This window comes from Eleutherodactylus coqui, chromosome 1, assembly GCF_035609145.1.
Source record: "Eleutherodactylus coqui strain aEleCoq1 chromosome 1, aEleCoq1.hap1, whole genome shotgun sequence".
NCBI classification, from domain to species: Eukaryota; Metazoa; Chordata; class Amphibia; order Anura; family Eleutherodactylidae; genus Eleutherodactylus; species Eleutherodactylus coqui.
In genome coordinates, this window is record NC_089837.1 from 521565828 (window position 1) to 521581051 (window position 15224).

Genomic DNA, 15224 nt, shown 5'->3' on the forward strand with positions numbered 1-15224 from the left:
AGAAGAGTTAAAATCCGCTGCGGATTTTAATTCTTCTTTTGCCCATGGACATGACGCCTTAGTGTTGCTGTCGGCCTCTTGTATCAATTTCCTTCTGGTCTTTCCATTAATTTCTGAGGTTTGTCCAGTTCTTGGTAATGTCTCCCCTGTGCTCCATGGTACATGTAATACCTTGGAGATGTTTTGGCCCCCTTCTCCGGACTGATCCCTTCCCACAATCAGATCCCTTTAATGTTCTGTAAGATCTTTACCGACGAACTAAGAAAATGTCAAGAAAATCCTCCTAGAAGAGCCGAACTTTAGATGGGGGAAATCAGAATCCCTGTAAATACTGGCAGCGGAGTGCAGACTACTATTTATCAGGAGCTGAAATGTGATTGGCTAATTCTGAACACAACCGCATCCCCGGATAGAAGAGGGTGTGAACACTTATGCAACCACATGAGTTAGTTTTGTTGTTTTAATTTTTTCACCCTAAGGCCAGCTTCATAAGACCGGATTTTTAAAGCAGAATCGACGGTCGGCGTCCCATGGAGGATCCGCAGTAAACGGCAGGCATTAAAAGGTACGTTAACCTTCACGTTTTCCTTCACACTTGCAGAAACGAATTGTGTATTCCATGAATGAAGAAAAACTCGCAGCATGCTCTATTTTGCTGCGAACTCTGCATAGATGGCCTCCATTAAAGTCAATGGAAACCGTCCGACCCGCAGCCTATCCGCAATTAGAATTGCAGATAGGCTGCAGGTACCCGCTGCATCGCCTGGTGACGGTGCAGGAAAAATAAATTAAAAAAAAAAAAAAAAAATCAGTAAAGTGCATCACAGATGGCAAGTCTCTGCGGTACTGAAAAAGCAGGTACGTGGGGATGCCGGACAGGGTCACAGCCACATGCGGCTGCGGGCTCCCGCATGCGGAATCTGGCTCTGCCATTTGCAGCCGGCCTTCAATTTGTTTTCCAATGGACTTGTACAGATAGTGACGGGTCACATTGTAGGCGGAATTAAATCTGAAATTATTCATCTGTCTTGGATTTTTTTAAATGACAAAAACCTGGCATTCTAACGGGTGTGTAGACTTCTTATATCCACTGTAGCTGGTCCAGCTCTCAGCTGAGGTTTTGTTACAATCGTATCCTGTCTAGACAATGCTCTGTGAGCTCAACAACCCGGACTCTAGATTGATACATTGTATCAGTGCAGGTAAAATGTAACAAACTATCACAAGAGAGAAATCAGTGCTGCCTGTTTGCGGAGCCTGCTCCTTCCATTATGTAACTCCATGACTTCTCACGTCCCTCCATCCTCCTCACATCATGACACTGCCCCTCCCCCAAAGCAGCAGACTCCTCCTCTAAAATACTCTGCCCTACTGATGGCCTCCGCTACTTGAAACTTATCGGTGACCTCCCACTTGTCTCCTCCTCATGACACTGTTCACACACTACCAATTCACATGACACGTTATCTTCTGAAATCCTCTGTGCTGTTGGATCACTTGGTGCCCTCTATAAGGGCCCATGCAGATTTCCATACATGTGGCTGTGCGCGGTCTGTGTAGTCCATGGCCGACACACCGCCCCATGATATCCTGAGAGGCTATATACATGGACCAATGGTTTACACGGACATGAACAGCACAAGCAATGTACAAGCTCTGTAAATATTGGTCTGGGTTTCTTGGGCATACGGCCCAATGCAGACTATACCCTTTTCCAACATTTTAAGGCTGTTCTCACCGGATGCAGTCAAAACCGTACTGGTAAGTCCACATGCCTTTTTCCTATGTGATTGCGATTTTACCGCGATTGCATTAAATACCTTAGCAAATAACGCAAAGACGTGTGGTTCTCCTTGAGTGGTTTTGACCACACTTAGTAACTAGAGCCTAAAAATTTAAAAGGACACTCCGGCGAAAACTCAGTCTTCCATCCCCTCACCCAATTGCCTGTAGTATTGAAAAAGTAGGCTTCCCAGCAGCGCATAACCATACTCAATGGACTGTAGGAATGCCACAACCACCAGGGAGCTTGTTTTGGACCCACCCGATTGCCTGTCACACTCGAAGTCTCCTCTGTGTATTTCCCTGCACCATCTTGAGGCTGAGAGTTTTTACTTTCACATCTATCCCATGATGCATTAGCACAGCATTAGCTGGGGCTATACCATTTTTGCCTGCTGAGAGGGCAGTTTAATTATAATTCCCTTCTATATTCACCTAAATAAACTAACAGCCCATAAGTATACAGGCAGGAGGATGAGCTGTGATCTCCTCTATTATACCTGTGTGATCATCATCAGTAACTGTTGCAGGAGTGTCTGTCCCCCCCTCTAGGCAGTTTCTGCATTGGGGATGATGTAACAGCATCACCTAGACTGTGAATCTGACTAGAAAATGAACACATAACCCCAAGTAGATCTGAGCTGGTCAGAATGAAGGTCACATGACCATCTGAGGAGAAAGAGTCCAGGAGATTGACACAAACAACTAAGCAAGGTAACACTAGTCAGCTTATATATACTGGGGGATAGGTGCATAATGTATGAATTAAAAAGAGAAAAATCACTGGTGTGGCCCTTTAGAATCAGACATTTACAGTAAAAAGCTTTAATCCATCATTAATGGACCCAATCACTGGCAGATTATCAGAAGTTCTCGATTACTGGACATCATAGCAAAGTAGAGTGAAACTTCTCAGACGACCACTGAAAACAGCATTAAAAGGTGGTCTTCTCAAAGAAGATGGCTGGTATCTATAGTATACGGCAGAGCTGAAAATGTGGTCTGGATAAAGGGTTGGTCTAATATTGGTGGTCTAAAGAGAGGTTTCATTGAAGGCACAATTTAATTGGCCAAGCTATCTAAAATCACTTGATCCTTTCTGCGCCGTCTTAGGTGTCTATGAAGTGTCAGGATACTAGTGCCGGATTATCGGATGATGGATTAAATAAATTTTACTATACTTGTACTTTAAAGCACAAGACAGAAGCCTATAATGCAATGATTAGTAATCAAGGAGCTGGAAGGTAAAGAAATACATACTTAATTTTTCCAAGACTTCCTCATCCGACATCTTGGCCTTCTTCTTGGTCTTTTCTGTGTGTTTTGCCGAGGCTTCTGCAGGCGGCTCGCAGATTTCTTGAGGTTCAGGAACCTCTTCCTTGACTAGCGGAGGCGCTGGTATTATGACGGAGCGAGTGTGTACCTGCAGTGCAAGTAACTACAGCATCAGTCTCTATACCATAGGGGTGAGCTCAATGTCTAGAGGCAGGTCGTAAGTCTTCCAATTATATGGTCATGTGATCGACATCTCTCAACTATTTGAAAGCATACACTGACGTCCCACATACACATTAGTGTTTGGTTGTTTGAGACCACTGATTTTGGTGGGCCGGACAACTTTCTAATATGTATGGGGATGGCTTATGTTTTCCCTAACAGGTGATCATTTCATTCACTTGGAGATAAGCCACTGTCAGAGCTGTTTGATGGAACTTACCTCCCTAAATACATGAATGCCTACGAAGCCGAAAGTTCGTGTGTATGGGGAGATTGGGGGAAACAGCTGATAGCTGAATGATGGAACCACTGCAGACCGCAATATGTAATTTATTGGGCACAACTATTAATTGCAATGTACCAATTTCCAATTATCGCATGGTCTGTACTCCATTCACACCCAGATCTGCATTCAAATATTTTCTGCCACTTTCCACAAAATTGGAGGAAAGTGAGAGCGACTTGTACAAATGTTTTATTCACTTTCAATATGAATGGAGGCGCTTTGTTTGCAATGGGTGATGGGATCTGCAGTTTCTCAATAGCCGGAGAGGCGTTATAAAGCCAACAGTAAATAAGTGTTTATGACTAGTGAAATGGGTGAGTACACAATCAAGGAGACTGTTATTACCATCACATTCATCCAGACAGAAATAAACAGAAAGAATCTTATCAGCCTTTCATGAAACTAGATTACAGCAGAGACTACCGACCAAAGCAGGAAAAGATCATTAAGGAGTCTCCGAGCACAACTCAACACCAGCAATCATCTTCCATCATCATCCTAATTACACAGAGGTTCATAGTCTGCATAGTGTCTGCAAATCACACAATCAGCAGCTCAAAACTGCAACTGAGGCCAAACATATATGCAAAACCTATGCAGCAAACACTGTCCTTCTACTCGGAAGAAAATAATATAATACTGCCCCCTATGTACAAGAATATAACTACTATAATACTGCCCCCTATGTACAAGAATATAACTACTATAATACTACCTTCTATATACAGTACAAGAATATAACTACTATAATACTACCTCCTATGTACAAGAATATAACTGCTATAATACTGCCCCCTGTGTACAAGAATATAACTACTATAATACTGCCCCCTGTGTACAAGAATATAACTACTATAATACTGCCCCCTGTGTACAAGAATATAACTACTATAATACTGCCCCCTGTGTACAAGAATATAACTACTATAATACTGCCCCCTGTGTACAAGAATATAACTACTATAATACTGCCCCCTGTGTACAAGAATATAACTACTATAATACTGCCCCGTGTACAAGAATATAACTACTATAATACTGCCCCTATGTACAAGAATATAACTACTATAATACTGCCCCTATGTACAATATACCTACTATAATACTGCCCCTATGTACAATATACCTACTATAATACTGCCCCTATGTACAATATACCTACTATAATACTGCCCCTATGTACAAGAATGTAACTACTATAATACTGCCCCCTATGTACAAGAATATAACTACTATAATACTGCCCCTATGTACAAGAATGTAATTACTATAATACTGCCCCCTGTGTACAAGAATATAACTATAATACTGCCCCCTGTGTACAAGAATATAACTACTATAATACTGCCCCGTGTACAAGAATATAACTACTATAATACTGCTCCTATGTACAAGAATATAATGACTATAATACTGCCCCCTATGTACAAGAAAATAACTACTATAATACTGCCCCCTATGTACAAGAATATAACTACTATAATACTGCCCCCTATGTACAAGAATATAACTACTATAATACTGCCCCCTATGTACAAGAACTACTATAATACTGCCTCCTATGTACAAGAATATAACTACTATAATACTGCCCCCTATGTACAAGAATATAACTACTATAATACTGCTCCTATGTACAAGAATATAATGACTATAATACTGCCCCCTATATACAAGAATATAATGACTATAATACTGCCCCGTGTACAAAAATATAACTACTATAATACCGCCCCCTATGTACAAGAATATAACTACTATAATACTGCCCCCTATGTACAAGAATATAACTACTATAATACTGCCCCCTATGTACAAGAATATAACTACTATAATACTGCCTCCTATGTACAAAAATATAACTACTATAATACTGCCCCCTATGTACAAGAATATAACTACTATAATACTGCTCCCTATGTACAAGAATATTACTATAATACTGCCCCCTATGTACAAGAATATAACTACTATAATACTGCCCCCCCTGTGTACAAGAATATAACTACTATAATACTGCCCCCTATGTACAAGAATATAACTACTATAATACTGCCCGCTGTGTACAAAAATATAACTACTATAATACTGCCTCCTATGTACAAGAATACAACTACTATAATACTGCCCCCTATGTACAAGAATATAACTACTATAATACTGCCCCCTGTGTACAAGAATATAACTACTATAATCCTGCCCCCTATGTACAAGAATATAACTACTATAATACTGCTCCCTATGTACAAGAATATAACTACTATAATACGGCCCGTTATGTACAAGAATATAACTACTATAATACTGCTCCTATGTACAAGAATAGAACTACTATAATACTGCCCCCTATGTACAAGAATAGAACTACTATAATACTGCCCCCTATGTACAAGAATATAACTACTATAATACTGCCACTATGTACAAGAATATAACTACTATAATACTGCCCCCTATGTACAAGAATATAACTACTATAATACTGCCACTATGTACAAGAATATAACTACTATAATACTGCCCCCTATGTACAAGAATATTACTATAATACTGCCCCTATTTTCCCCAAATCTTGAATTGTACTTATGGAGAGAAAGGTGAGGTGTTTATTATATCTTGTAGATGTTGTACCCACCGACATTGTATATACAGGACGTGGTGCTACAATGGGAGGGGCAGCAGGCTCCTCTTCGTCATCTTCATCTTCACCAACTGGATGTATATCAGGGATTTCAGAGACGACTTTTGAACTCTGCAGTGAAATGTACAATTATCTGTTATACTCTTTACATTGCAGTGTATATCAGACACATTAAATCCAGAGATTGGAGCACAGCGAGTATTAACACAATGGCCGCTTTCTGACTTCTGCTGAAGTTAGCTACTTCCTCTCTTCTTAATGCCACCACTGAACTATACCTCGCAGCATTGCTTGTTTGGTCACCGATATCACATCATGGTTGGCATTCTACAGGCGAGTCTTTGCCAAGTGAAAGGGATATGTGTGGTAGTCAGTCAGGGCAAGAGAAACTGAGGTACAGTCAATATGGCGGCCAGCAGATAGCTACTTCCTGTATCGGAAGCTGAAGTCCAGGTTTGAGTGTAGTGACCTGGACTGGCACTACAGAATAGAAGTACTTTACCTGCAAGTTAAGAGCAACTGTTCTAACTACCAGTTAATTTAACAAAGGGTAGTTATGCTGAACTTCATTTAATAAGAAGAGGGAGTCCGGATAGGAACTAAAGAGTTATGGTCGTTTAGGCACCTTCGTAAATCACGTAGGAGCTGAGCTGTCTATCCCCCTGGAGTGAGGAAACAAGGGAGGGGGTTCCAGCTCATTTCATGTTGCGCCGTTAGAAATTATAAGTCTTGGGAGATGGAAGTCAAGGGGGAGTATGGAGTGAGCAGGTGATGAGATAGTGAGATAGAGAAGCTGCCAGTCATGTGAAGCCTCAGCATGCAGCTTCTCCTTCTCCTGTGTCCTGCTGTAGTTAGAGATGCGTTATGTAAACTTTCAAGAAATCCTGTGTGCAGCAGCTCATAAGTTACCCCGATGCGGAGAGAAACTTTGTTTTTTTAAACCAGATGTCAGTTCAAGCCAGCTCTGCTCTCTACCGGACAGCAACACAAACACAAGCTTCAAGCAGCAGAGAATCTGCATAGGAATTTTGTGAGTACTGGAAAAATATTAGCTAGTGTTTCAGGTTGGCAAACCTGTTAGTGGGGTTGCTAAGGGGTTAATGTTTAGATTTCGTCAGGCTCTCTCTATATAGCTACCTCTTAGCTCAGATGCTGCCTCCCTAGAGATCGGTTTTCTATGTATAAAGTGTTAAACAGTGTACATGCAAGTTGTATATGTAAATTGCTGGTATTTTATATTATTGCAGACAGCCACGTGCTTGAAAGTAAATGGTGTGCCTGTCGTTTACTTACATACATGTGTTAGTCTTATTTCGCTACCAAGCTTTCAATCCAGGCACTGGCGTCACGATCACCTAATTCCATTAGTCGTCAAGATCCTGTTGAATACCTTCAACGGTGCGCAAGATTACAGAGAATGTGCAGCACTCACCTCCTCTGTGACATGGCTCCTCAGCCACAATTTAGAAACTTAAGAAAGTGCAGGCCTCTTCCCGCACATTGCATGAGTTTACACCTAAGTTGTGACGTATCCTTCTGACAAGCAGGGGTCCCACCTCTGGGACCCTTACCTGTTTAGGAAACAGTCTACTGAACCCTGTTCTGTAGTGCAAAGTTGTCACTAGCTGCGCCAATCATGGAGGAATTTCCTTTCCCCGCCCAAGTCGCCTTTGTGGAAAACGGAGAGACGTCTCAGTCGAGGTGATCCTGGAAGCAAGAAACCAACAAAGCATACTTGCCCGCAGTGTATATGCCATTGTTCAGGCAGTTTGAACCTGGCAACTAGTTCCCCTTCATGGCTGCATGGCCTCAGGCAAACCAAAGGGCCATTAGATATTTACAATGAGTTAACACTTAAATTATTTGCAAGCTGCACTGACTTGAAACTTCTGACCACATCTTGCTTGGACATGTGGTGGCCGCTACCCAAGACCCTACCCTTGAGGGCTTCTCTAATTATACCAATTACCTCTTCATTCTCCAATGCCAGTATTGACACATTAGGATGTGGGGACACTAATAAAAAGAGATTATGTACTTGGGGAGGCAGAACATCCTGCTGTGGTTAAGACTCCAACACTCATTAACCCCTTCCTGCTACATTCTGCAATTGGATGTAAACTTGTGTCCCATGGATGGTGCAGATTCAGAAGCCATGTCTGTCATAGCCTATGATTAATATGAATAGCGATAATGCATTGCACAGATTATTATACTGATCGTAGGATCGCAGATTGAAGTCCCCTACAGGGACATTAAAAAAAAAAGGTAAAAAAATAAAATAAAGTGGTTTGCAAGATGGACTACCATTAAAACATAAGTTATTATAACTCTGAAATACTGAGTATGCAATACTGCATGCAATCCTTTAAAAGAAAAAGAAAAAGAAAGGGGAAGGAGGACCATTGACAAGGTCAAACTAGCCCTATTCTGACCCTACCCAACAGCTCCTCCCATCATTCTTGGGAAACCCGTCCTGACAAGGGTGATCCCAACAGGAACCTCCTGTATATGTCCTGTTGTACCCTGTATTCAGGGAATAAAATGAATATCTCCCATTACCAAATCTACATTTAAATGTATATTAGTCTAATCGAATACAACTCCACATAGGGATTACATGGGAGTCATTGTGACAGCTGTTGTGTGCGAGACTGTTCACTAGCCTGTAGTGTCGGAGACCTTTTTTGTCTGAATGGAAGGCACATTTCAGGTTTTATGTAATCGAGGAGGGTGTCTGATCTGCTATACGGCGGGCACCAATAGCGCCTAACAAACCCCCTTAGCATTCACGGGTTCTGCTGGATTTTTGTCGTTGTGTACACTATTTTACGGGGGGGAAAAATTGCGTTGCACGTGGTACCGTTTGTTCCGGCATTTATGGCAGCATCATCTTAAGGAAGCTCAGTGGGGTACACGGAAGAGATGGGGCCCCGTAGCATCACCCCTCCATTATGGTGCTTGGTGTTGTTGATCCAGGACAAGAGGGCTCGGTGTGTTTCACAATGACCCCTTGGCCCAATGCTCTGCCAACTAGTTTACCAACAATGCGGCTTGGAGGGGGTCCGCCATACGTTCTTGCTAGTGCAATTGGAGCCGGGGCCCCTAGGCCTGCCGCTATGGTACGTACGCCCTTGTGGAAGCTCAAGATGGAGCCTTAAAGGGGTTGTTCCACCAAAGCACATTATCTCCTATCCACTGCACAGGGCAGAAGCGAAAGGATGACCGCCTGGTTTATTAGTGTTCTGTCGAAGCGCTGCCTGCGACTGAATGACAAACGATAATTCTCTCACTCATCATTCAGTTTCTGCAGGAATAAAATGCAAATGTCGAGCGGTCCAACAGGCAGTCATTCATCTACGACCGACCGCCCGTCTACTGTGAATGGAAAAAGATGGTCTGATAGCTACTTCCTGTCCCAATCTGAAGCACAAATAGCAGATCTTAAAGGGTAAAGACTCCATATTAGTGGATCCTCTACATACAGACTTACCGCACCTTCAGACGGCTTGTAGACATCTAGCTCGTTATCTGCAAGGAAATAAAGCATCCAGTTGTTACACTGCGCCCCTCAGAGCCGGCATCTACATGTTCAACTGCGACCCGCAGACATAGAACATACATCTACATAATGGATTATTAGAGAACATGAACGGGTTCCGGCATCTCAGCTCGTCCCATCTGTCTTTACCCCTGGACCGTACACTAGCTCTCCCCCAATCATCAGCATCTCTATGCGAGCAAAACATAAAACCTTCAGTCATTCTTCTTAATAATTCTATGTGCCTGGGGAAGCCGGGTGACTATCAGTATCACTGCATGGGATAGTCACTCAGCTTTCCTAGAGTCCAGAAAAGAAAACCTATTGATTTGCAGGGAACATATTAAGAGGTCTTTAAGAAGTGCCAAAAGTTCAAAACTAGTTTAGCAGCTGCTGCAAGACCTCCTTGAATTCTGGCTTGTAAAGAACTCATTGAACAGTCAGCGAGGAAGAAGTGTCTCCTGTTGGGCAGTGAATGGGCGCTACTGTGAAGGAGCCGATTATACACTGACTTGCCCTTTTATTAGCCCCCATCTAGTAGCGCGTTGGACTCCTTTGGCTTCAGAACCGCAGCTATCCGCTATGACGTAGATTCCACTCGGTGATTAAATGGTTCTGCAGGAATATCGGCCCCTGCGGACAGGAAGCTTCTTGTAGTTGCTGCAGATTAGATGGCGGTGCTGACATGTTCTGACCGGCTGATAGGAAGGGGTCAGTGATTCATGCTGCATGCCACAAATTCTGACTCCCATTAGCAACAAAAATCTGGTCCATCTGACCAGGAGATGTTTTTCTGCTGCTCCATGATAGAGGTTTTGCACTATTTTTCCTCCAGGAGTCTCGCCTTTCTGTTTTTCTTACATACAATGGCGCTGGAACGGGTCGCCTGCTGTTATAGCTCACCCGTGCTAAGGAATAGTGACTTGTGTGTTCGGACACGTTAGTTAGAGCTGCAGAGCTGTATTCAGCTGCACCTGACTCTGCAACACCTGTCGGTCAGAATGATTCCGGACATCCTCCTCCGACCCCTTTCAGCATGAAGTTGTTTCTGTCCACAGGATCCAGAGGCCTCATTGGAAGTCCAATTTAATGTGGAATCACACAAACTGGGCAACAGAAAACTTGTCACGTGATTTTATGCCGCACTCCGGGTTCGCGGGGAGAATTACCATACTGGTAGGCGCCAATCATGAAAGGACCAGGGCTCTAATAAAGTGACCATTTAGTGTAGTTGCTCAATCAGGTAACAAAACACCATACAACTGAAAGGCCCAGCTTTCCCGATGTTGTACTGACAGCCACCCAGCTTTCCCAGAAGCTATTATATTGCTATCTTTTCCTATGATAAAATGTTCAATATTGGCATACCTAATAGAGAACAGAGTATACTCCATTAATGTAGTGCAAAGGAAGCAGTGCCACATCCGTTTTCCTTTAGTAACCTGCCAATATGCTGAATGCCAGGCTGCGCTCAGGCATCACTACTTGCCCATTTCTAAAATGTACAAAAATAAGCTAATTTTCAGCTTCCGTGACTGTGAAATGCATAACTGAATGGCATCACTCTGCAAACAAGACCCTGCTGAGCCATGTCGGTAGCAGAGTCAGCATGCCAACACAAGCAATGCGGACACGCCTGAGGACGGCCAGAGAGCGAGGACCAGGGGGGCGGGGGGGGCGCTTACGACTCATATCGGAAACAATTACAATCCATTGCTCAACTTGTAAAAATCCCAATGCACAAATGAAGTGGCAGCGGATCAGGACTGCCGGGGAGAGAAACCTGCTGACAGCATGATGAGAAGTAGAAACTAACGTGCACAATAAACTAGAGTCACATGTACTGCGGAGCCGGATTATTGTGTCATTACATCATTCCAAGATGTGAAAAACATGTAAGATTGCACTGTAATACTGCCCCCTATGTACAAGAATATAACTACTATAAAACTGCCCCCTATGTACAAGAATATAACTACTATAATACTGCTTCCTATGTACAAGAATATAACTACTATAATACTGCTCCTATGTACAAGAATATAACTACTATAATACTGCCCCCTATGTACAAGAATATAACTACTATAATACTGCCCCCTATGTACAAGAATATAACTACTATAATACTGCCCCCTATGTACAAGAATATAACTACTATAATACTGCCCCCTATGTACAAGAATATAACTACTATAATACTGCCCCCTATGTATAAGAATAGAACTACTATAATACTGCTCCTATATACAAGAATATAACTACTATAATACTGCCCCCTATGTACAAGAATATAACTACTATAATACTGCCCCCTATGTACAAGAATATAACTACTATAATACTGCCCCCTATGTACAAGAATATAACTACTATAATACTGCTCCTATATACAAGAATATAACTACTATAATACTGCTCCTATATACAAGAATATAACTACTATAATACTGCCCCCTATGTACAAGAATATAACTACTATAATACTGCCCCCTATGTACAAGAATATAACTACTATAATACTGCCCCCTATGTACAAGAATATAACTACTATAATACTGCCCCCTATGTACAAGAATATAACTACTATAATACTGCCCCCTATGTACAAGAATATAACTACTATAATACTGCCCCCTATGTACAAGAATATAACTACTATAATACTGCCCCCTATGTACAAGAATATAACTACTATAATACTGCCCCCTATGTACAAGAATATAACTACTATAATACTGCCCCCTATGTACAAGAATATAACTACTATAATACTGCCCCCTATGTACAAGAATATAACTACTATAATACTGCCCCCTATGTACAAGAATATAACTACTATAATACTGCCCCCTATGTACAAGAATATAACTACTATAATACTGCCCCCTATGTACAAGAATATAACTACTATAATACTGCCCCCTATGTACAAGAATATAACTACTATAATACTGCCCCCTATGTACAAGAATATAACTACTATAATACTGCCCCCTGTGTACAAGAATATAACTACTATATCACTGCCTCCTATGTACAAGAATATAACTACTATATTACTGCCTCCTATGTACAAGAATATAACTACTATATTACTGCCTCCTATGTACAAGAATATAACTACTATATTACTGCCCCCTATGTACAAGAATATAACTACTATATTACTGCCCCCTATGTACAAGAATATAACTACTATAATACTGCCTCCTATGTGCAAGAATATAACTACTATAATACTGCCTCCTATGTACAAGAATATAACTACTATAATACTGCCCCCTTATGTACAAGAATATAACTACTATAATACTGCTCCTATGTACAAGAATATAACTACTATAATACTGCCTCCTATGTACAAGAATATAACTACTATAATACTGCCTCCTATGTGCAAGGATATAATTAAAGCAGGTGTCTCCTTAGAATGCGATGTTTCTTGCCCACGTTACCTGTGAAGCTCATGTACTTCTGGCTGTTGGTAGTTTCCTTGGAGTTATAAAACTTTAGTACATCCAGGACGGCCTGAGGATTCTTTTTCTGCTCTTCTTCTGAAATCTTGGAGGTCTGTAAGAGCCGTGCCCATTGTTCTGGCATTCCCTGCACAGGCAATGGATACAATGGGTTAAGAAAAACTGTCCCCCCCCCCCACCCGTTCCCTTCCCAGTAAATGTACATAGACATGGAGGGGGGGGGGGGGAGGAGGGAGATACGGTTGCAGGTTTATAAAACCTCAGATTTTATAATTCAGAAAAACTGAGAGTTTGATATTCACTCAGCATATATAACAACATCAGTATTATACATGACCCTTGGCAGTTGGGGGCCCTGTTATAGCGTTTGCATAGGGGCCTGGGAGTCATAAGTTGTTAAGATGACATACTCTCTGGTATTCTATACAGTACTTTGAGACGGTTTTACTCTTAGTGCCTACTTTGGTCATAAGCAGAAGAACCTTTAAAAAGGGACATTTATCAAGTGCCCATAAAGGACCCCGATTGGCTGGGAGTAGCTAGAGAATAGGCTCCGCCCACAGTCCTTTCCAGTTGGATGCTCGGTGAAAAAATCTGTGATCTAAATTGTAGTTTGGGGCAGCCGTAGAGTGGACTCTCCTAGAGCTGATCGATGGAACCCTTTCCAGGCATGTTACAGATGTGCATGTGCCTTTAACCCTTTAATGCCACAGGACGCAAGGTAACATCCTGGCTAGGAGGCGCTTAACCCAACAGGGCGCAAACTTATGTCCTGCGGATGACGCGGGCTCAGAAGTCAACCCAAAGTGGGCGGGAGACTGCTGTGACTGATAGCCGGTCTACTGCTGCAACAGTAAGGATCAATGAGCTCTTAACCCCTTAAATGCCATGCTAAATGTAGATCGAGGCATGTAAAGGGTTTACAGAGGGGCTAATGCGTTGCCTTGACAACTGATGCCATACACTGGTGTCTGGGCGTGCAATGGCCTATTACTGTTGTGAGTAATACTGCACTGCATTAACATAGCGATCAAAGCTTTTATGGTTCAAGTCCCCAACAGGGACATAAAAAAAAAAAAAAAAAGGATATGTACCCCAAAATGGTACTTATAAAAACTGCAGCTCGTCATGCAAAATACAAGCCCTCACAGAGGCGCAGGTGATGGAAAAATAAGAGAGTTCTAGGTCTTTGAATGCAACAAAAAAAGAAAGAAAAAAAAACTATTAAAAAAAATTAAAATGCAATTTTGGTATCGTGGCAATCATACCAGCCCGCAGGAAAAATGTATGATGTAAATTCATGCTGCATGTGTAAAATGAAACAAAACAAAACAAAAAACCACAATGGCAGAAGTGATGTGTTTTTTCTCTCCCTGCCCTACAGAAGAAATTTATACAAGCTTTACAATACAATACATTATATGTAACCCAAAGAGGGTACCAATAATAACTACAGGTCACCACGCCAAAAAAAAAGGTTGTTATACGGCCATGTCGGCAGAAAAAAAAAAATAAAAATGATAGTTTTTTGAAGAGTGGAGATGAGAATCCCCAAAAACTTGTTGCTAGGCTGTGTCCTTAAGGAGTTATATTTAACAATGCTGCTTGAGCGCTCTTATTTCAGGTATCGTGTCTCCCTGAAAAAAAGACACTGTCATATTAATTTTTGCCCCAAAAGAGGCACAGTGTCTTATTTTTAGGGGGGGCTTATACTCACCTGGTCCACGGCGTCCCGGTACCTCACACTGCTGGTCTCCAGCAACGATGCGGCAGTCTGCAGGGTCCTCTTCTTTCTGGTGACGGGGCTTTGAATACACCACCACTAGCAAAGCGAGCGCTGTGATTGGGTTAAGCACCAGCCAATTAGTGCCGGCGCTCAATAAACCAATCACAGCCATTCAGTGATGTCATTCACTGAATGGCTGTGAATGATCGAGCGCCGGCTCCAATTGGCTGGCACTCGATCCAATCACAGCACTCACTTTGCTGAAGGCGGGG

General features: G+C 42.0%; 1 protein-coding gene across 4 annotated transcripts in view; it reads right to left on the reverse strand.

The window, feature by feature from the left end:
• The window catches only part of PAK1 (p21 (RAC1) activated kinase 1), a 120913-nt gene that overhangs the window by 24922 nt on the left and 80767 nt on the right, over window positions 1-15224 (reverse strand). For all 4 annotated transcript variants that reach the window (XM_066588268.1, XM_066588266.1, XM_066588265.1 and 1 more), the window contains exons 4-7: window positions 13206-13353; window positions 9700-9737; window positions 6201-6317; window positions 3043-3205 (exon numbers count right to left, since the gene is read on the reverse strand). In XM_066588268.1, coding sequence (XP_066444365.1) covers window positions 3043-3205; window positions 6201-6317; window positions 9700-9737; window positions 13206-13353 — 466 coding nt within the window. The remainder of the gene's footprint in view (window positions 1-3042; window positions 3206-6200; window positions 6318-9699; window positions 9738-13205; window positions 13354-15224) is intronic.